This window comes from Mustela nivalis (assembly GCF_964662115.1).
Source record: "Mustela nivalis genome assembly, chromosome: 3".
Lineage (NCBI taxonomy): Eukaryota > Metazoa > Chordata > Mammalia > Carnivora > Mustelidae > Mustela > Mustela nivalis.
This window is the reverse complement of record NC_139022.1, coordinates 151001862-151022284: the sequence shown is the minus strand read 5'-3', so window position 1 is coordinate 151022284 and position 20423 is coordinate 151001862. Positions and strand designations below refer to the sequence as shown.

General features: G+C 48.0%; 1 protein-coding gene and 2 long non-coding RNA genes across 5 annotated transcripts in view; 1 reads left to right on the top strand and 2 right to left on the bottom strand.

Annotated features, from left to right (window-relative positions):
• GDNF (glial cell derived neurotrophic factor) overlaps positions 1–6610 on the bottom strand; it is a 25566-nt gene extending 18956 nt beyond the window's left edge. Inside the window, exons 1-2 of one of the 2 annotated variants that reach the window (XM_082724213.1) lie at positions 6448–6610; positions 1627–1803 (exon numbers count right to left, since the gene is read on the bottom strand). In XM_082724213.1, the coding sequence (XP_082580339.1) occupies positions 1627–1777 (151 nt within the window). In that variant the 5' untranslated portion in view covers positions 1778–1803; positions 6448–6610. The remainder of the gene's footprint in view (positions 1–1626; positions 1804–6447) is intronic. The other variant, XM_082724214.1, reaches the window with a different exon arrangement.
• On the top strand, positions 6585–19527 carry LOC309861380. Of its 2 annotated transcripts, none has more exons than XR_014309911.1 (4): positions 6585–6696; positions 9464–9651; positions 18203–18324; positions 18727–19527. It is a non-coding gene; the product is annotated as an uncharacterized lncRNA (long non-coding RNA). The 2 variants fall into 2 exon arrangements; XR_014309912.1 differs by lacking the exon at positions 6585–6696 and adding an exon at positions 6879–6966.
• Positions 15484–19026, bottom strand: LOC309861379. Its single transcript, XR_014309910.1, has 2 exons — positions 18715–19026; positions 15484–16524 (listed from the first exon to the last, which is right to left on the bottom strand). It is a non-coding gene; the product is annotated as an uncharacterized lncRNA (long non-coding RNA).
• Positions 19528–20423: the final 896 nt, after the last annotated feature.

Sequence of the window (20423 nt, the reverse complement as noted above, 5' to 3'; positions counted from 1 at the left end):
TCCCTTCTCCCTCTGCTCCTCCCCCGCTCATTCTTTCTCTATCATAAATAAAATCTTTTTTAAAAAAAGAGAAAGTGGAGCCAGAATCAAGAGCCAGTATTAAATAAGCCTAGGTAGACAGGTAGCCTAAGTAGTTAGATTTCCATGAATTAATCAGCTTCATAATCAGGCACAGTCATATTTCTCCTGAGCTTTCTGATTAGAGAAGTATTGTCTAACACTGTGTTCCTGTTCCTCTGGCCTAGGCTGTTAGAGTGAATGAAAAGCCACTTTTCAGCTCTCATGGGTACTATTCTGAAGACAATGATACTAAGGGCATTTTAAATTTAGGTTTCTATTAGAGAATCTTTTATGTACAGTAAGGTGGATATTCATGGCTGAAAACGAAACCTTTAAAAATAAATTTATATAACTAATTGACAGAAACTCTTAAAACAGTTACTTTAATTTCAAGACATCAACCATGTTCTTTTGCTAGCCTTAAGTCACTCTTGAAGTCTTAATTCAGTTTAGAAAATGCACTATTTCCTCTTTCTTGTGACTTCTAGAAGAAGAGGCTTTTATTGTTGTAATTAAGCATAAAATAAACATCACATTTCCTGCACTGCATTTTCAGCTCAAGGCCACTAGGTTTGGGGGACTCACAGCTGACTTTCAGGGTTGCTTCTCCTGTGCCTAGGACTTAGTTTGTTTTAAGTGGAAAACAGTTAGTGGGATAATGGAAGGCCATAGTGGCTAGGGTGATATCTGGGCTACAGCTCACTATTGCTTTTTGAGGGGTTGTGTCAAATTTTCTACATACTTCCCCCATAACCTTTAACTTATAATGTATGCACATACCCTGTTTGATGCAACAGATAAACTGAAGAGCCTAGGACAAATTATATCAAATCATAGTTGACATGCCCTAATAGAGGTCTATCTAAAATATTTTTGAGAGGTAAATCACAGATTTTTATTTATTTATTTGTATGTTCTTTTCTTAAAACTTAGTATCGTCACGTGTAGAGCCAACTACAGCTTTTCCCCCTAGTCCTAGCTAGCACTATTTACCCTTAAGCCTTTCTATAACCGGAACTTTTCTGAACAGATTTGACACTGCCCAGATACTTGTTCTGGAAATCGAGGCCCTTCTGTGTTTTCTCTGACTCGGGCTTGGTTTTGGAAAACCTCAGCCTCTTCCCTTGCAAGGGCAGTTCAGGATGGAAATACAACTGTTTCCAGAATTCAGCACAGCCAGGCACACCCAAACGGATAAGAAAGGAAAAAACAAAACAAATCGGGAGTGCGTGTGTCTGTCTGTTAGGGAAGCGGAGAAAAGGGGACAACTGTGTCTTTTCCTGCGTGCTGGTAGTGATTGGGGGGAAATGTTCATCCGAATGCTAAACGGGTAGCAAAAAAATGTGATACCCTCTGGGCTAAGCAAACCAGCACGTGTCCCATACGGACGGGGCGTCAGGGCTTTGGGGCAGCAGGCGACAGGCACACCCTGGGAGGGGGGCTACAGCGCGGGCGTGGGAGGCCGTCCCGCCGTCCCGGCTGGCTTGGGGTGTGTGCGGGCGGCGGGTGGGGGTGCGTGGGGGTCCGCCGGCGGCCCCCCCTGCGCGGGGAGGGAACGGTTCTTACAGTCACGGCTCAGCGCGAAGGGTGCGCGGCGGCGGCCGGGGGAGCGGTCTTCGGCGGGCGCCTCGGGAGGCCTCTTACCGGCGGGCAACGGGAAGGCGGACGCGGTGTGGAGCAGCACCAGGCAGACAGCCACGACATCCCATAACTTCATCTTAGAGTCCCGTCCGGCGGCGGCACCTGCACGGGCAGGGGAGAGGACCGGCGGAGGCGCGTTAGGCCGGGAAGCCCAGGGCGCGGCATCCCCGCGGGTCCCAGGGCCCCGCTCCAAACTCGTCACCGCCCTCCTCCGGGACGGCTGCAGCCCAGCGCTTCCCTGGGCATCCCGCGCCCTCCTTCCAAGTCCCCAGCTCACTCCCCGGTCCCGGGGGCGTCCCAGGCGCGGCTAGGTCTCCGCCTCCAACCTACTACCGCCCTTCACTCCTGCCAGCGGATCCCAGGGGTCAGAGTTTCCTGCCGGGCCGGTGCCCCGGCAGGTACCAACACGACGGCACCACGATATCTGGCCAACACGACGAAACCCGTACTGGTGTCCCCACGGCCCCATTCCCTCAAGGGACGAGGGGACAGCCGTCACCCTGCGTCCTCCGCCCGGTTCGGGGCTCTCCCACCTTCCCGCAGCTCCCAGAGGTCCCGGGAACCAACCTTCGAGCCATGCAAGCGGTCAGCGTTTCATTTTACGAATAAAATCAAGGACCCTTTATCCGGGGTCCAGATGTTGCGGTCAGCTCGCTGGGGCAGGCTTTGGGGCACCCCTCACCCCGCCCGCGCGCTTCATTCCTCCCACTTATTTATAGAAGTTTTCTGTCGCTGAAGGAGTAGTAGGGACTTGGGGACTTCTGGCCTGGGTGGGAACACCTGCGTTACGTTACTTCCCAAAGCCTCAGCTAGGTTTAAAATACTACTTCCACCTCTCCAGGTTAGGAACATTAACGTATGAAAGACCTAGGGGAGCATACAATAAGCGCCCAATAACTGCTTTAGCATCGCTGTTAGGTAGGGTTTGCATTTGCCTTGACAATTTTAATGCTTCCTTCTATACCGGAACACCCTCTATTTCACTTTTGTAGTTTTGCGCGATTCTGATCCTCAGTCCCCTCTCCCGGCTCAGAGGAGTCTCGAGCTCCCCACGCTGGGTATCCAGGAGGATGGTACCCTGCAGCGCGGGCAGGGGAAGGCCTAGACCACCAAAGGGTGCGGAGTTGGGGCTCAGTTCTCTCCGCGAGGGGGTTCCGTTTAGCTCCTCAGCCCTCAACACCCCCAGAAAGGCGGCCTACACCAGCGTAGCCGCGGGCGGGGGCGAAAAGGCACTGTCAACTCAGCGCCAGGCCCCACCCAATCAGGGGGTGGAGGAGACCCAGGCACTTCGGGGTGTGGTGTTTCCTCGTGTCTTCCCAATGCCCGCGTTCCAGTTTTCAAGGAAATTAAGTGGAACCTACGGGATTCAAGTAGTTAATTATGCCTCCTCCTTCATATACGATTCTAAGGAAAATCTCCTTGAACTTTCTCCAGGAAGGAGTAAGATAGTGTGCAGGTAAACGCAAAAACTTGGGCTCGGCATCTTTCGGGGACTTCCCAGGTTCACCGCCTCCCGTCCCCCAGCCCTACCCCCATCTCCACCCAGAACTCCCGCCTAGATTCCCTCGCAGGCCACCCGGGGAAGCGTTTAATTCGGCCGCCACCTCCCACCGCTGCGGAGACGAGCGTATTTTCCAACCCTCGGGCGTCTGTTAGCTACGCAGCTGTGGGCCTCGGGGTATTTGCAGGAACTGGGAACTCCGGGCAACCCGCAGCTAGCTCCCGGCCCCTCTAGCCCCGCGGGCAGGTTTACAAACCCGGGAAAAAGCAGAGGCTCTAGATTCGGGCGCCTAGGCCCAGGGAACACTGCACCGAGGCCGTGCAAAAGGAGCGCACAGGAGAGAACTGGAGGGGACGCCAGGCCTCCCGCCCCCTCGCCGCGATGCCAGCTCTAGGGTGCGTGCGAAATGGCTGGCGGCCCTGAGAGGCAGGGAGCCCCGGGGTTAATGCGCCATTCCAAATCGCGGTGCCCGCCAGCAGGAAGCGACCGAGGCACCAGATTTCCCTTCCGCATTAAGAGGGTTTTTCCCTTTTTTTCCTGCTTGGCCGAGGAGAGATTTTTAAATTGGACGTGGGGATCCTCAATTAGAAGTGTGGAGAAGCTGGCAAAAGAGGAAACAGTGGAAAAGTCTCCGCTTCGCCAGAGGAGGCTCCCGGCTCCCGTTCCCGCCCGCGGCCGGGTGCAGCGCAGGCCCGGAAAGCGCTCCCCCACCTCCCCCGCGGCAGGGAGGGCGCATTCCTCTCTGCGAGCACCGCCGGGCCCGGCCCCACTCGGAGCGGCTCTTCAGTTCCCGGTATTTGCTGGGCGGAGGAAGGAGGGGGTTTGGGAGCTGAGCACACACAGTGGTCTGTCTACAGGGAAGCTTTTCCCAGGGCCCATCTGGGCGCCCCCCTCCAACCCCCCGCCACTTCCCGGTTTGTCTTTTTATCGCTTTCTCAAAGCACAGCTGCAGGACGCGTTTCTGCTGCAACCGGCCGCCTTTGCTACGCGCGCGAATTGCTTAGCGCGCTGCCACGTGCGGTGACCACGCTCTCCTCCCGAAGTCGGCTCCGCCAGGTGCCCCCGCACCCATTCTTGTACCCCACAGCCTGCTCCCCCCCTGCGCCCGGGACCAGTGCGCCCCGCAGGGCAAAAGGGACGCTTTGCGGGAGCCCGCACCCGGCGGTCCCCAAGCCCGCAGCGGGGGGAAAGGGCGCCCCAGAGGGCCCCAGTGCCCGCAGAAGCCGCCGCTCACGGTGGGGCGCTTCTGGGTTCCCAGCACCAGGGGGCACCAGAAACCGTCCGAGTCCCGTGGCGCCCACGCGAACGAGAGGCTGCGTCATTTTAAGTATGAAATCCGTGAACAAGCACCCCCGGCCCCCCCATCCTCCCCAAATCCACATTACCCCCCAGAACTTCCGGATGTGCTCACCAGCTTGCCTGCTTTTCAGGTTCCTACCCTCCATCCTCTCTCGGTTTTTCCCTTCCCACCTCACCTGATCTGGTTTCTCGGTAACCTGCTTTTAGACTTTCCCCCTCCCCCAATTCCCGCGTCACCATGACAGCTTCCCCCGGGGTGAGCGCCCCCGCCAGTGCCCCCGCACCTTCCTCTGTCTGGCAGGATGGGAGGTTTGTTTGGGCTTTGCCTTCAAGATTCAGGTCTCAGGGAGAGAAAGGGGAGGCGTGGTGGTGGGGGGGGGGCGTGCTGTAACTCGGGGGTTTTCTTTTGGGATAGGGACAGAAGTTCCTGAAGGATGTACTGCTTTTCTTCACTGTGCCTCGTGTCCTAGCCTGACGGAGGACTTATTTCCCCGTAACTGCTGGGCCCAAGACCAGGGTAAATAAAAAGTGGACATTTTCTGCACGCAGCTCTGGGGGAAAGGTCTGTCTGGTAAGGGTCCAAAGACCAGGTTCTAGGTCCGGGGGCATCCGAACCCCTTGCAAGACTGGGCTGGGAACGTTGCGGGCCCCCTGAACACCTGACACTTGTTGAAAAGGCGATACTGTCCCCCTACACCCCAAAAGCGAATGTGTGGCTGAACAGTGAGGGTGACAGTTGGTCCCGGCAGGGCAGAAGCCCAGCAGCTCCCACTTCGAGGGCTTTGCAGGAAGAGGCGCGTGCATGGAGTTGAAAGCTGCATTTCTTTCTCGGAATACTTAACCGTATTTTCAAAATACTGTGCAAGAGTCGAGCACGCTCTAGCACACCGGCGTCAGAGGCCGGAAGAGTTGTGTTTGTCCCCGCCAATGAGCAAAAATGTTGGGAGCAAGGGGTTGGGCAGACCCCCCCCCCTCCCCGGGGCGCGCACGTCGGCTCTGCGGGCGGGTTTGCTACAGCCAAAACTAGGGAGGTGCCAGGAGGCTGGGGGTTCCGGTGAAAGTCCATTCCCCTCCCCAGTGAGGGTTCGTTTTCACCGGGTGGGGCTGGTAAACCAAACCACGGCGCAGTCAGCCCAGAGGTGGTGCAAGGTAGTGGCGGAGGGTGTTAATGGGGAGGTGGCACAGAGTTACAGGACAAAAGAGGTCATTAAAGTGATCACTTCGATGGCCTAGCGCGGAGACTTTGAGGAGTTTTAATAACCTGCTCGAGGCGAAGACCCAAGTCATGGACTGTCCAGGCAGTCCCTCTCTTAACCTCGACGGGCATGGTTTTCTGAGGTTGCGGGCATTAGGAAAGTGCAAGCGACCGGGTTCGAAAAGGGCGAGGAACGTAGCTTTGCAAGACGGCGCCCGGAGGACGTGAGCCCACAGTTTTTAGGCTCTCAGCACCTTTCAGAAGTCCCTCCCTGGGTGTGCGCTTTTCCTCGGAACATACCCCAACAAGCTCAATAGTAGTTACATGCCCGCAATGAGATCTCTGCAGTTGCACGTCCAGAGAAGGCACTTTCTGGTCGCGGTGTGTTCAAAGATGACCCCAAACCTGCCCGTCCCAGGACTTGACCGAAGAGAGGCCCGAGGAGCCAGGGAGGGAAACTGAACCTCTCGGACATTCTGGGGTCCACAGGCATCGGGGCACCAGATATCCTTGCCCACGTGGAGAAGGCAACCGGCGTCTCGGCAAGGCCAGCCCCTCTCGCGTCCAACTTCTCTTTCTCCTCTACCCTCCCGGTGCCTCGGTTCGATCTAGTCTTTTCTTTTTCCGATCTCACCGCCTGCTCTGGGGTCCAGCCGCACCCCCTCTGTCTCCCGCGCCCTGCAGGCCGCCGCGGCCGCCGGCGACTCGGGCGCCACCCCCCTGTTCCATCCCGGCACGCTCTCCCACTTACCTCGGATCCGGTCTCCGCAGACCCCCAGTTGGACATTAACTCCAGGAACCCCGAGTCCCAGCCAGGAGCCCCATCCGGGCCGAGGGCAGGAGCGCAAAGCCCCGCCCAACTGGTTAGGGGCACTAATTCGCAATCCTGGGGCAGCGAGGGTGCGCAGGAGGCGGTGGCCAAGACTCCCGCCGCCGCCTCGAGAAGAGCGAGGGATGCCGACAGCTCCCCCGCGGATGCCCTGCACCCCCAGAAACCGAGGTCCGAGCAGCCGCCTCTGCCTTGCGTTGTGGGGTGACTCGGCTGCGCGCGCCGCGCTCTTGGCCGGGGCTGCGCGGGCCCGGGGCGCGGCGGGCGGCTCAGCTGCTGCTGCCGCGCTCTGCGCCTTCTCGGGGCGCAGCGCCTGGGAGCACGAGATGGGCCGGGCTGATGCTGCTGCCGGAGCTGAGGTCTGGCCTGGAAATCCGATCGAGACACCACGTCAACCGGCGCGGGGAGTCCCGTGAAGACATGAGGGCGCCAGGAGCGCAGGCTGGTCCTTGAGAGCCCGGGCCGGGGGGCCGGGGTGGGGGAGGGGAAGCGCGGGGCCCCGAGAGGGGAGGGGTCGGGAAGCGGTTGTGAAGGAGGGAAAGGAGAGCAGTGAGGAGGCGCCCGCGCTCGCGAGGAGGGGACTCGGGGTGCGAGTGGGTGACGCGAGGCGCTCCTCCCCGGGGTGCAGGGAGAGCGCTCAGCGCGTGGAGACGCTGCCGGGTTCGCGTCTCCTCCTTGCCGGGTAGATCCGAAGGAATGTGTGGAGCTCCGCGCAGACCAACCGAAGGGGGCAATCTGAACTTGACCGCGGTGTCGGCGCCAGGCTTTGCCCCAGCGCCCCGCGCTGTGAGGGAGGGCGCTCCGTCGGGTGGAGGGTTACACTGGGCTGTCCTCGGCGCCTGTCGAAGGCTTTCCTTCCTTCCCGGGTGTCTAGCCCTGTCGCGTTTCTGCAGGGCAGAGGGCAGTGGGGAGGAGAGGAGCGGCTTGCCGGAGTCCCCCTCACACTACGAAGGAGAGATGTGCGGCGGCCCAGCCTAGGAGGCAGAGTGTTTGCCAGGGGACGCTGAGAGTAGGGATGAATTTATAGGACTCTCACTCTGTGACGTGCCCTCCAGTGGCTTTTCTGATTCGCTTTCTGACCTAAACACACATTAGTTTAGTCCCCATGCTAGGGCCAACACGGTCTCCAAATACCTGCTGGCTGAAGTCAGAGGCTTTGCATATCATGTATTACATGGCAGGCAATGAAGAAGGCTTCTGAGGCTGGCCGGCTCCTCAGTCCTAGGCTCCATTTTCATGCTGTTGTAATATAATATCAGACGTGGGGTAGGCACATACATTCAAAATCCCAATTCCAGAGGGGTAAGATCATTTTATCAGGAACAGGTCAAAGAAGGTTGGGCTAAACCTTCTTTTATCCTGATTTTGCAAAACGTGGATGGGAAACTTAAGCAAGCACTCCATTGGATGCTGAGTTTCCAGGGAGCTGAAGACCCAGCTCCCTTTCCTGATCTCTGTGAGACCTTTGAAGCATTCCTTTTGTTGGTTAGCTTACCACCAGAAGCAGCCAGAGCCTTCTTTTGTAGAGGACACGAGGAGGGCAAGTCCTTACACACCCCCTGTGCCTGACTCTCCCGTAAATACATCTCATTCACACAGCACGTGAAATTAACTCTGCCTTTAAAACAATGTACTAAATAAGGTATGTGTTCACTCAGCTGAAGTCTGCTTTTCGGAAGCCATTGGGACCTGAATTCAGGGAGACCTCTTTTATTTTATGAGGTGGGGCCAGGGAAAGCATAAACAGGCTCAGTTTACGTCCATGTACCTCTAATTGTATGAGTCATCTGGTTGTTGGGGAGAGTGTGTTCTTCAAGTAGCTAATACAGACAATAGACAGGGGAAATGTGTGTGGCAATGTGGGGAGAAGATCATGTATTTTTAAACTTTTTGAAAGTCAAAGATCAGCTACCTTTGGAGGTTTGTCAGTAAAGCTAGTGTGGGAAGAAAATTGTTCTTAGTAATGCTACCGTGATTTAAGACGAAGCAGAATGAAAAATCAAGTCATCCAAACACACCTTAGCTGAAGTTAAGATGATCACTGTAGTTCTGCAGAACATGACATTTCCTTCTTTGCTGGATTTATGGTAGACGTGTAGATGGATTTGGAAAAGGGAGGGCAGGATAAGCTTAACATATTTAGGCTTATATTCATAGTTTAGCATTGTTTTGGGAATTCAAAGGCAACGCTAGTCAGTGTCCCTCCCATGAATGATTTCTTCATTTTCAGAAGGTTTTTCACTTAGGATGGTCATGCTGTCCAAGCACCTGCAATGATTTAGCACTTGTTAGGCGCTAGACCCTGGAATTGCGCTGACTGGGCTTTTAGGGCTTGCAAAGAATAGTTACCTCTGAATTTACCCCTAGTAATGGGAGTTCGCTGTGGAAGGAAAGCTGACCGGAATCTCCACCACTCAGCCACGTGTCTCCGAAAAGCCTTCCGGAAAGGCCACCTAGCCAGGCCTCACGAAAACTGGATTGAAGTTCAGGAACTGGAAGGTCATTCAGGATACAGCTCTGTGGCTGGGTTATCTTGTTGCCCCCTGAGCAGCAGCCATCTGCGATCCCTACTAGCAGGCTTAGCCGCCAAGGTGATTCAGCTCCTCTCTCTCTCTCTCTCTCTCTCTGCTTTTCTTTGATTGTCTCTTGGCTTCTGATCCTGCTATCAACTGCTCAGCTCTCTGCTGATCTCACATTTTAACTCCTTTAGTGAAAGAATCTAATTGGCCACAGTGGGCACTAACCAGATGCTAGGGTTGAACTCTGCGTTTGTACCAGGCCTCCATTTGGTTGCTGGACACCCTGTAGATCAGTAGATCTTGGTCAGGTACTTCTGGGCTAGTCACCTATGGCCATGCTGTTGGGGTCACATGGTACCGAGCCTGGTGACCTTTGCTTAAGAAACTTCCCAGGGTTCATACTTGCTTTCTTTCCACAGGATTTGTGCCAACAGAAGGAACTGTATTAATGGTAGCTTCTTGGAAATTAACAAAGCTCTGTCTACTGTAAGACTCAAAGATGAAAAAGATTCAACTCCTGGTCTCCATGCACTTACCAGCTATAAGAGGAGGAGGCACGCATACAAGTCGTCACAGTACGGTGACAAATGCTCTTGTATACATAGGGGTATGTATGAGGTGCTCATGTCTGATCTTCCCATGGCCAGTCAAACCCTGGGACAATTATGAAAACATACTCATGTGTTGGACCTATTCTTGGGCAATTCATTGAGACTCTCTTGGGCAGTAGAGCCCAGAAGTTGTTTTTTTTTTTTTTTTTTTTTTTTTTTAATGTTTCCTAAGTTGTTCTAAGTACACCTGGGGTTGAGGTATCAATTAACTTTATTTTTTCCCATGATTATAATCATTTTATCATTCTTTCTGAGAGCAAAACTAAGAGATTTATCTATTTTGAGAGTCCTAGACCCTTCTAGGACTACGATGCTTCCAAAGTATTAAATTTCTTTTGGAATACTCCTGATTATCTTGAAATTGTGGTATAAAGGAAAATGTAAAATTGAATTTAGAGTTAAAGCAAATACTTCTAGTTTGGGAAGAATATTTATTTGCATGATTACGACATTCAGATGGCTGCAGAAAAGGGGAAAAGGTCCAATGTTGTTAGAATCTCCTAGTACAAAGACCAGCATTTAAATGTACTATAATTAGTATTGACTAAATCTCTTCAGACTCAGGGCTTGACAGACAATAAAAAACAAAATTTCTTCTAGAGTGACTGCCAGGAAGAAGGCATTTGATGTCTCAGGGACAGGAGGGTGACCGGATGTCACAATCTCAAAGCCCGCAGCTGCTGAAAGTAGGGACCCCTCCATGGCTCCATCTTCTCCCTTTTCTTTCTTTTTTAAAAAAATATTTATTTATTTGAGAGAGAGAGAGCATGAGCAGGGGGAGGTGCAGAGGGAAAGGGAGACAAGCCGACTCCCTGCTGAGCAGGGAGCCTCATATGGGGCTCAATCCCAGGAACCTGAGATTACAACCAGAGCCAAAATCAAGAGTTGGATGCTTAACAGACTGATCCACTCAGGTGTCACCCCTCCCCCCATCTTCTCCTTTTTTTTCTAGGAAACAAAGCTAAGTTTGTTATGAAGCTGTTCCTCAGCAAAGCCCAAAGAGAAGAGTCTGCAGCCCCACTTTTGCTCTGAGTAGGTCAATTGTCCCCTGATAAAGTCACAACAACACACTGCTAAGAATCCTCACACTGGCCCTAGATCTCAGCCTTTCATCCAGAAAAAACCTGCCTGAGGATCAGAAAGAGAGAAGCAAATATTGTTCAAGCATCTCATCTCCTCTTTGAGAGAAAAGGTTCAAAACCCTCCTAATTTCCCATTGCATTGTCATCATTTTCATTGGAATCTGGCGTAGAGCTCGAACTGAAAGATTCTCAATGATGGATGCTGTCTGTACTGTGGGATCTTACAGTCCTGGGGAAGAGAAAACACAAACCAAATGATAAAAAGTAATACAGGGTACCATGAGGCTGTGGGCCACAACTATTACCATATTTGGACCGCAAACTAGACCTTTCTTGGGGAAAGGAAGTGTGTGTGTGGGGGGGAGTGGTGGCAAGAGGGCATTCCAGGCTAGGTGGAAGGCTCTCTGGAGACTCTGTGCTCAGCCCTGCAGCCCTTAGGGGGCGGTGAAGCAATGGGTCAGCCTTTGGCCATTCACAGAACATCCTGAGGGAGCTCCCAGTGAGGCTGTGCAGCTGCTTTGCTTTGCCTATAAGGGCCAGGCCCGGGATCCCAGGACTCCCTTGTAACATGGGTCATGATGGCTGAAACAGAATCCATCACTCGAGCAAGGCAATTTCCTTTTCAAAATCACCACTTTATTGGGGAGGGATTTGTTTCATGCGAGATTGCCCTTTTGCAGTCATTTTCACCAATGATACTATTCCTCATAAAGGAAAGATGAATTTGCTATACTTCAGACTACTTCTAAGAAGAGAAAAGAAGACAAGAAAAGGGGAAAAATGGACAGTAATGGCCTTTTGCCAAGTAGTAGTAAGAGACAAATTCTTTGGAGTAAAGCATTTCTCATAAGAAATCAACTCTGACGTTGACATGGTAGGTTTATCAATGATTTCTGGCAGTGTCTTTGATAAGGATCTGGTTGACTAATTATCCATTAATTTTATTCTTGGTTCTTGAGATTACTTTCTGACACTCCTGTTTTCCAGAACTAAAACTTGAATCAGGTAAGAGGGTTATGGAAGACTTTGTTACTATGCAGATGGTCTAATGGCTTAGATCTAGGAGTGGCAAACTTTTTTGGTAAAGAGCCAGCATTTTCAGTAAAGACAGTAAATATTTTTGGCTTTGTAGTCCCCAGTACAGTTTCTGTTGCCATCACTCAACTCTTCCCTTATATGACAAAAGCAGATGCTGATAATATGTAAATGCATGTGCAGAGTTGTGTGTGTCCATAAACATTTTATAGACACTGAAATTTGAATTTTTGTGTGATTTTCACCTGTCATGAAATACTATTCTTTTGATTTATTCCCTCCAACCGTTTAAGAATATAAGTCATTCTTAGCTCATAGATCTTCCAAAAGCAGGTAGTAGGCAGGGTTTTACCTAAAGGCTGTAGTTGACTGGATCCAGCTTTGGCTAAAGTTGTAACTTGAACATGGATCAGCTAGCTCTAGAGTTATGAAACACCAAAGCTGAAAGGGCCCTGAGGCTTCTAGCCTAATCTCCTCATTTGACCAGAAAACTGAGGCAGGGAGTGAGTAAGTGACTTAACCAAAACCACTCTTGGAGTGAGTGACATACCCTTACCCTCTGATAAAATGTGGGATCAAATTATTTCATATGTATGTGTGTGTGTGTGTGTGTGTGTGTATTCTTAGGTGTGCATGACAACAGTGGGGGGTGGTCATGGAGGTATGCTGTATCACCTTTCTTTCAGATTATGATTTAGTATATTTCACTGAGGCAAAAAATGAGTCAAAATATGGAGAAATCAGTTGAAATCTTTATTGACGGCAGAGGTTGATGTCAGCCTGAATGGGGACAGAATTTTGAAAAGAGGTCGATTGCAGCCTTTTAGAGCATAGCAGATTTCCCAGGCAAAGTGGAACACTAAGTAGATTTTTTTTCCTCCTTAAAAGGCCATTTTATTCCTGTGATTAGCTTTCAGACAGCAGCTACCTAGGATCTCATCGCAAAGGCACAGAGATATGTTGTGTGTGTGTGTGTGTGTGTGTGTGTGTAAGAGAAAGCTTTGAGAGGGAATCAAGATACCTTCATCCTAATTCTTTTGTAGGCCATCTAGTGCCTGCAGAAGAGCTTCCAGAGTCTTCTAAAGAGTAGAAAACATGGGTGATGGTTAAAGATACTGCCATAAAAGAGTTGACTCTGGGGCAAAAACTCCATATTTCGACCTTCAAGCCAAAATATTTCAAGGGACTTCTTGGCCATGTATTAATTACATCGTAAAGACTTCAATCCAGATTGAATTCAATCTTTTCCTACCGAAAATAGATGAGCTCTTTGGCCATTTCCAACTCTGGCAACAAAACCATATGGACAGCTTCTCTTCCCTACCATTGTTGACTTCACATTTTCTCAGTGTGGGAAAATGAAGTAATTAACTAATGAATACTCATCAATGTTTATGGGTTTATGAGAAGCAAGTAGTAAATGCAAGTGTGAATTCTGGTCTTTAGATGTTTCAAGCAACTATCCACATATCCCTCATGGGTCAGTAGCAGGGCTGAGACCAGGCGGAGGCAGCTGGGGCTTCTCAATCTGTGTGGTGGGCAGCACACTTGCCTCCCCCGTGTACCCACCCCTGATTAGCAGAAATGTCAAGGTGAGAGCCCCAAATCCTGAAGCTACTAATTAGGAGGAAATTATGTCAATGATCAGGCAATTCAAGTTGGACCACTGCCCTGGATGAGCTGTGGGAAACTTCTAGCATCCGTAGCCCTGCCTGTTTTTCTCTTCTTACTCCTTCGCTCCCTAACTGGACACTGTGTGAATAGATGAGATAATAAGCTAGATTTTCCGAGATCACAAATTACTCCCTGGGAATGATTTATATTGCATGGATACTTTCTGGCCGCCGGGATACTACTTGATGAATTACTGCCCTCCCGCTGTGCTCTAAGTGGAACCCTGGTGACCTGAAAGAGTTAATGCCTCCCTCCAAGTAATTCACTTACTCCTGGGGCGTAATTTACACTCCAAGAGGATCTGGCCTGCCATATGTGAGGCGCTTGGAGTTCCTTGAGAGAAAGTCAGCTCTAGAAATGTAAAGAATTAATATTACAAAAGCGCATTTGCAGACCACTCTTCAAGGAATCCATCATACAGCTTCCCAGAACAATCCTGTAGGGTAGGTCATGGATAATCCTAGCCAGTCATTCTGTAGCCAATGAAAGATCAGCCCATAATATACCTGTCATGAGGTTAGGAAATAGCATATTTGTAGAGTGACTTCACTATTAGAAAAATAATGGGTGAAAGATTGGGAAGTGCCTTTTAGAAACATGAGTAAAAACAAAAGGTAAAAGTAAGGTAAATGTAATAAAATATCTGCTTTACAATATTGAATGGTAGGAATATGACCTAAATGTAGTGGATTAATGTTTTATGCAAACACAAGAACACTAGTTTATCAGAATGTGGCATGTGTCTTAAATGGCCCCCTGAGGAGATTATCTGCGTATTCTAAGACACAGCTATTGCTTAAAAACACTTTTATGCTTTGTGAATGTGTTTCTTCATTCATTTAACAAAGAGCTGTGCAGGCACTTTGCTTCATAAGGACTTGTGTGGGCAGTTGTCAAGGGACATAAAAAGGCATGAGCTAATACCCCTATATTCAGTAGTGGCAGTTATCTGGATTTTGAGGATGGGTTTAGTTCTGGGCAAAGGCCAAGCCATGTGAAATAAATTCTGGTGAAAGAGATGGGTTAAAATTGAGAAAGGGTAATTTGGAGACTGAAATTTTGTATGGCTTGGGGTACCTTGCAACAAGGGCCTCCATTCTTCCTCTTGGCTCTCTGGGTTCATGTGCTTTGCTGTGTGACTTTGCAAATGCTTTTACTAACCAGGTAGTGCCATCTCCGCATCCCTTGAATCTGAACTGACACAGTGACTTGTTCTGGCCAGCAGAATGCGATGACAGTGAACATCTCCCCCTTTCTGAGCTTAGGACCCCAGAGGCTGACATATTCTCACTTACTTACTCTTTCGGATTGTGCCGTTATCAGGCAAACCTGCTGGGGCTCACCTGATGAAGGATGAGAGACTCGTGGAACAGAGTAGGGCGGCTCCATTCATTACAGCCGCGCCAGTGAATGTGTGATCATTCTGAGGGTTGCAGCAAGATTACAGTGGATGTGATCTTTTAGCATGTGCTTTCATAAAGAGTGGTAGCTCTGATGATATAGCAATCTACCTTATATAGAGCCTTCAGGAATTGAGTATGCAGTGTATGACTGTTGGTGATAAATGTATCTGTGTATGAGAGAGTGTGCGCCACTACTTGTGTGAGGGCATGGTAGCTAACGTGTGTATGAGATCCTATATACCAATATGTACCAAGAATGTGTGCGTAGTTTTAGCTATGCTGCAATGTATATTTAACAGCACTGGTACTGTACTCTGGTTTTTCCCTTGTGTTTGCTGTTGCACACCGACTGCTAAGAGTGCGTCAGTGATAAGCATTGAATACTCCATCCCTTCCCTCCCAGTAAATGGAATGAGAAAAGCCTTCTTCCATTGCTTCAGGCAACTGTCACCTTCTCTTTGTTGGTGGTCCCACGTGGTCACTTAAGAAAAAAAGTGTAACCGATTTCTCACTCCAAGAACCTGATTTTTTGATCAACCGATCTGTTGAGCGTTAGCTCACACTTCCACCCCTAGACGTGTACATGAGCTTAGTCAAGATCAGCAGAGCTGCCTCACTGACCACTCCAGACAGATGAGCAATAAATACTTCTTATTTTATGCTTCTGGGATTTTTGTGGTTGTTACACAGCATTGTTATGGCAATCGAGAACTAATACAGCTTGAAAACTGGGTCCGAAAGAGGAACTCCTTATGCTGAACAACAGTAGAATTCCTGGAACAAGTGCATGGGGTCTCCAGGGAACCGCTAGGTGGTGGTCACATTCATGTGGGGGTATCCATTCCTGTATTTATTGGGTATCCTTCCTCTGTTCCTACTGCACCTTGTGCCACACACAAATGCTTGTATGCAATTGCCTCTCCATTAGATTAAATGTTCTGCAAGGGCAGTAATCACATCTTTCCGTTTTGCATCCCTAGAATCCAACACATAAATGGTATTAAGTGCTGGGAAAACAGGAAGAACTCCATGAGAAGACCTAACTTGCATTGCATACTTTTAGTAACTTGGGTCTATTCACATGTGTTTGGTGCATAATATGGAATCTTAAAAATTAATGAATGCAGTAACTTGATGAAAGGATACATGCACATGTTCTGTCTTTCAAAAGGTGCAAAGGTAACTTCAGTGATAAGCAATTCCTCCTCACATGCCCCCCACTCCCCTGGTAACACAATTACAGGATTCTTATTAATCAGTTCTTCCAGACAATGTGCAGTTATTAAAATAAAGCTTTTGTCTAGGAAAGAAAGAGGACTTTTTTCAACCATCGTATCTTTAAAAGTCTGTGCATTCTACCGTCTCCTTTCTTTTGGTTGTTTGGGCCTACTGGATGTAGCCCTTTGGTTCTTTGCTCGAATGCTGGGAGAACCTCTCCCTTGGAGTTTGTTCCTTTTTGATACAGCAATTTTCCTTCGGCCTTAAGGTTTGAACACTGCTGGAATGAACACAGCTGTTTATGTTTACTTCTTAGCTTGTAGACTTCTTCTATCACATGAGATGTCAGCCCAGCTCCAAGAACCTGCTAATTACTTCGGAACCAGGCAGCAGGGGGAGCAGATAAACTCAAAACATTGAGTTCCCTAGGTGACAGAGAGCCAGGAGCTCTGAAGCCCTAAAAAACAAAAACAAAACAAAACAAAAAAACTTTTAATAGTGAGTGGGTACAATTTTAATAAAAACTCTTAAAGGAATCTTTACAAACCAGTATGTTGGTTCTGCTTTAGAACAATGCAAAGATTTGTAAACTCTGGCAAAACCATGTTGGCATAATCACATTGTCTGGAATAAACCTGGCATTGTATCTTTTGAGGCATGTTTGGGGGGGTTCTATGAAGTGGTTTAAACCAAAGCCACAAAAATGAGAAAAAATTTATTTTCAGATGAATTTTAGTAGACTGCCAATTCCTAGCATTTATGTGCTAAAGATGCCAACTTAAAAAAAATCTTGAAAAAAAAATTTTGACAATTAAGTGGTTTAAAAATATTCTTCTTGGGGCGCCTGGGTGGCTCGGTGGGTTAAAGCCTCTGCCTTCGGCTCGGGTCATGATCCTAGGGTCCTGGGATCAGGCCCCACATAGGGCTCTCCGCTCAGTGGGGAGCCTGCTTGCCCCTCTCTCTGCCTGCTTGTGATCTCTCTCTCTGTCAAATAAATAAATACATAAATAAATAAAAAATCTTAAAAAAAATTCTTCTCCAAGATTCATGGAATTTCAGGTTCAACTAATTTTAACAAGTACAAAATATATCCTAGGTACCCTAATTCGGTGTTTGTATATATATTTTCTCACCCAGTGGAATGAGTTATTCATTAAATATTATGTCACCATGATCAAAGCAAAATAAGTAAAATGATGTATTTGTTTTAGATCCACTTTTTCTGGTTTGGATAATCTTGGTTTGCATAATATGGTTGCCTGTAATCTCTCTGCAGAGGAAGGCTTTTGTATGTTTTACACCATATTTAGCATGATTCATTTGTATTCATGCGATGGCCACTCTCAGAGTAGAGAAACTATTGCAGTGTGGCATGCCTAGGATGTTAGTTTTTGCTTTATGATGGACGGGCTGTTTCATCAAAACATCGTTTTAAACAGATGTGTTCTGGTGTTTACTGAAGGGAGAATTTAAGCCAGACTGATTAATTAGCAGTTAGGCAAGACATTTCCCTGCACCTATCTGGGTAGTCTGGGGATTATGAAGCTGTCAGTAAGTTATACCCAGATGATGAAAAAAATGACAAACAGCAAACAAAACCTCAGATCACAATGCGAGTGTGTAAAATATGGTGTCCTGACTACTCTATGTGGTTTTTATTGGGACTGAGTTTTCTGGAGTGGGCTTGATAGGGCTAGCACAGGGGTCAGCAGACTTTTTCTGTTAAGGGCCAGGTAGTAAATATTTTAGGCTTTGGCGGCCATATAGCCCATCACAATGATGCAGTTCTTCATTAAACATTAAGCATTGAAACAATCGTAGATAGTGTATAAACAAATGAGCATGGCTGTGTTTAATAACATTATTGTTTTTGCAATTTTTTCCCCAGTCACTTAAAAATGCAAAAAATACTCTTTGTTTGCCCACTATTTATTTGGCCCATGGACCATAGTTTGCTATCACTTAGACTAAAGCAAAGTTTCTCAAGTCAGTTTCAGTCCTGTTCTTTCTTCCTCCCTTACTCACATCCTTCCTTCCTTCCATGGGACTAATTCTTTTTAAATCTTCATTTCTATAAATTTATAAAATGAGGGATAAGAGTAGCTCCACTAACTCTTCATCAACTCACTCCACAGGTTTCTGTGATGGCTGTGCAAGAACAAGGATCTAGGATCTTCTAACTCCCCATTCAGTTTGAGGGACTTTGGACTCTGACTCCCTGCACTCAATCTCAGGAATGTTGGCAGGATTAAAAGAGGTAATGGATGTGAAAGGATTTTGAAGAATGGGAAGTGCCATGCTGATACAAGATATTGACTACATTATGACTTGTGTCAGGAATGCATTTGCCAGGGTTCCTGGGTGGCTCAGCCAGTTAAGCATCTGCCTTTAGCTCCGGTCATAATTCCAGGGTCCTAGGATCAAGTCCCAAGTCAGGCTCCCTGCTCAGCGGAGAGTCTGCTTCTCCCTCTCCCTCTGCTCCTTCCCCCCAGCTTGTGCTCTCTCTCTGTCTCTGTCTGTCTGTCTCTCTCAAATAAATGAATAAAATCTTTAAAAAAGGAATGCATTTTACATTACATCAGTTACAAGTAGGTGAGAACTTAAGTAACAATGGCTTAAACTATAAAGAAATTTCTTGTTCGCTTACCTTCTGTACAAGGTCCCAAGATTTCTGCAGTGGCTCCATGATGTCATTCAAGACCTAATGTTTGCTCTCTGCATTCTGCTCTTATCCATGTATTGGCGATACCTCCTTTCACAGTGCAAGATGGATGTCACAATTCCAAAAGACATGTCCTCACATGGTGGTGCCCCATATGAGAAGAAAGAGATGGGGAAATGGAGAGAAAAGAAAGAAAAAATGGGCTCCAAGAAGAGCCCTCAATCATTTTATCAGGGAGGAAACTCTCTTCTAGCACACCCCCAGCAGGCTTCTCTTCACATCTCATTGCGTTGAACTGGTTCACATGACCGTCCTCGTCACATCATTGGCAAAGTGGAAGAGGGCTGTGCCTGGCAAGTAAACCAACCATGAGTCAGCCTTTGCAACTGGATATAATGCTTCCTAACAGTGAGGATTCTGCTAGCAAAGATGAGTGAGAGCAACTGCTGGGGTCTGCCATGTGATTTTCCTTTCCTCTTACCCGTGACTGGCTGGCATCAGGTTGGGGAACAGCTAATGAGCTAATACCCTAAGGACATAGGGTAGGGATGAATCTTCCAGAAGCCAGGCAAGCTGTCTGCATAGGCGTGGACAAAGACCATAGTAATTAGTGGGCGGGGTCCGGCTGTGAGTTGAGACTGCATGAGGGCAGAATCTCAACATGACTTGCACCAACCTGAGAAGGAAGTGGAAGAAGGGAGGAACCCGGTGGTCATCTCCATGTGGCTCCTGGAACGTACTAGCAGGAGCCAGCTTAATGCCCATATATTATTCTATTTTATGAGAAAATGCTCCACAGTCATTTTTCTGAGGAATCATTTCTTGGTAAAATCTGGTACTGGAGGTATCTTTGTAGGTGTGTCTTGTTTTCAGGAAGTTTAGATTAAAAATCTGGACTCACAAAACAATAATTGGGGGTTAGAAATTTTCAAGTTTAAAATATTCTTCATTGAATAGAAGAAAATACTTTGTTGTCCTTCAAATGATTTCACTGATGGATTTCACACATAATTTGTGTGGATACACCCAGACACACATATATATCTATTGCATTACATTGATCTAGGCAGATCTAGAAATTGATTAATTGAAAAAGCATGAGTAAAATAATCCTTTAGAATGAAATGTACACTAATGTGAGCTAAATTAAGCATCTCAGGGTTTCAGGGTACCAAGCAAATGATGTTTTCCAAGGAATTAAAAATACCTACTCCAAAAAGAAAGCCTCACTGAAAATATACACTCTGTTCAGAGGTCAAATCTCATTACTGTGCAGATTCCCACATTATCTGGAAAGCTGAACCAAAGGACCCTCAGAACTCTAAGATCCCTTCATTGTGTGAGTACCATTTAACTTTGAAGGTTTCTGCTTTGCTTAAATACTGCGATTCTGTGGTTACCATAGAAATGTCTTTATAATCAAGTTCCAAGCTCATAGCCCACTATCCACACATTCACCTCTCCATTCATCTCTTTGTTCATATATGTGTGTCTGTCTATCATGCATCTATCTATCTGTCATCTCTCTATATATATCATCTATCTATCATTTGTCTATCTATAATCTATCTCTCTTAGCTCACATATTGTTTCTGCTCTCATGGAACTTACAACCTTGAAGAGGAGATCGACATTAAACATCTGCTTATATGGATGAATGTATAAATACACCCAGATTTGTGCTCTGAAGAAAG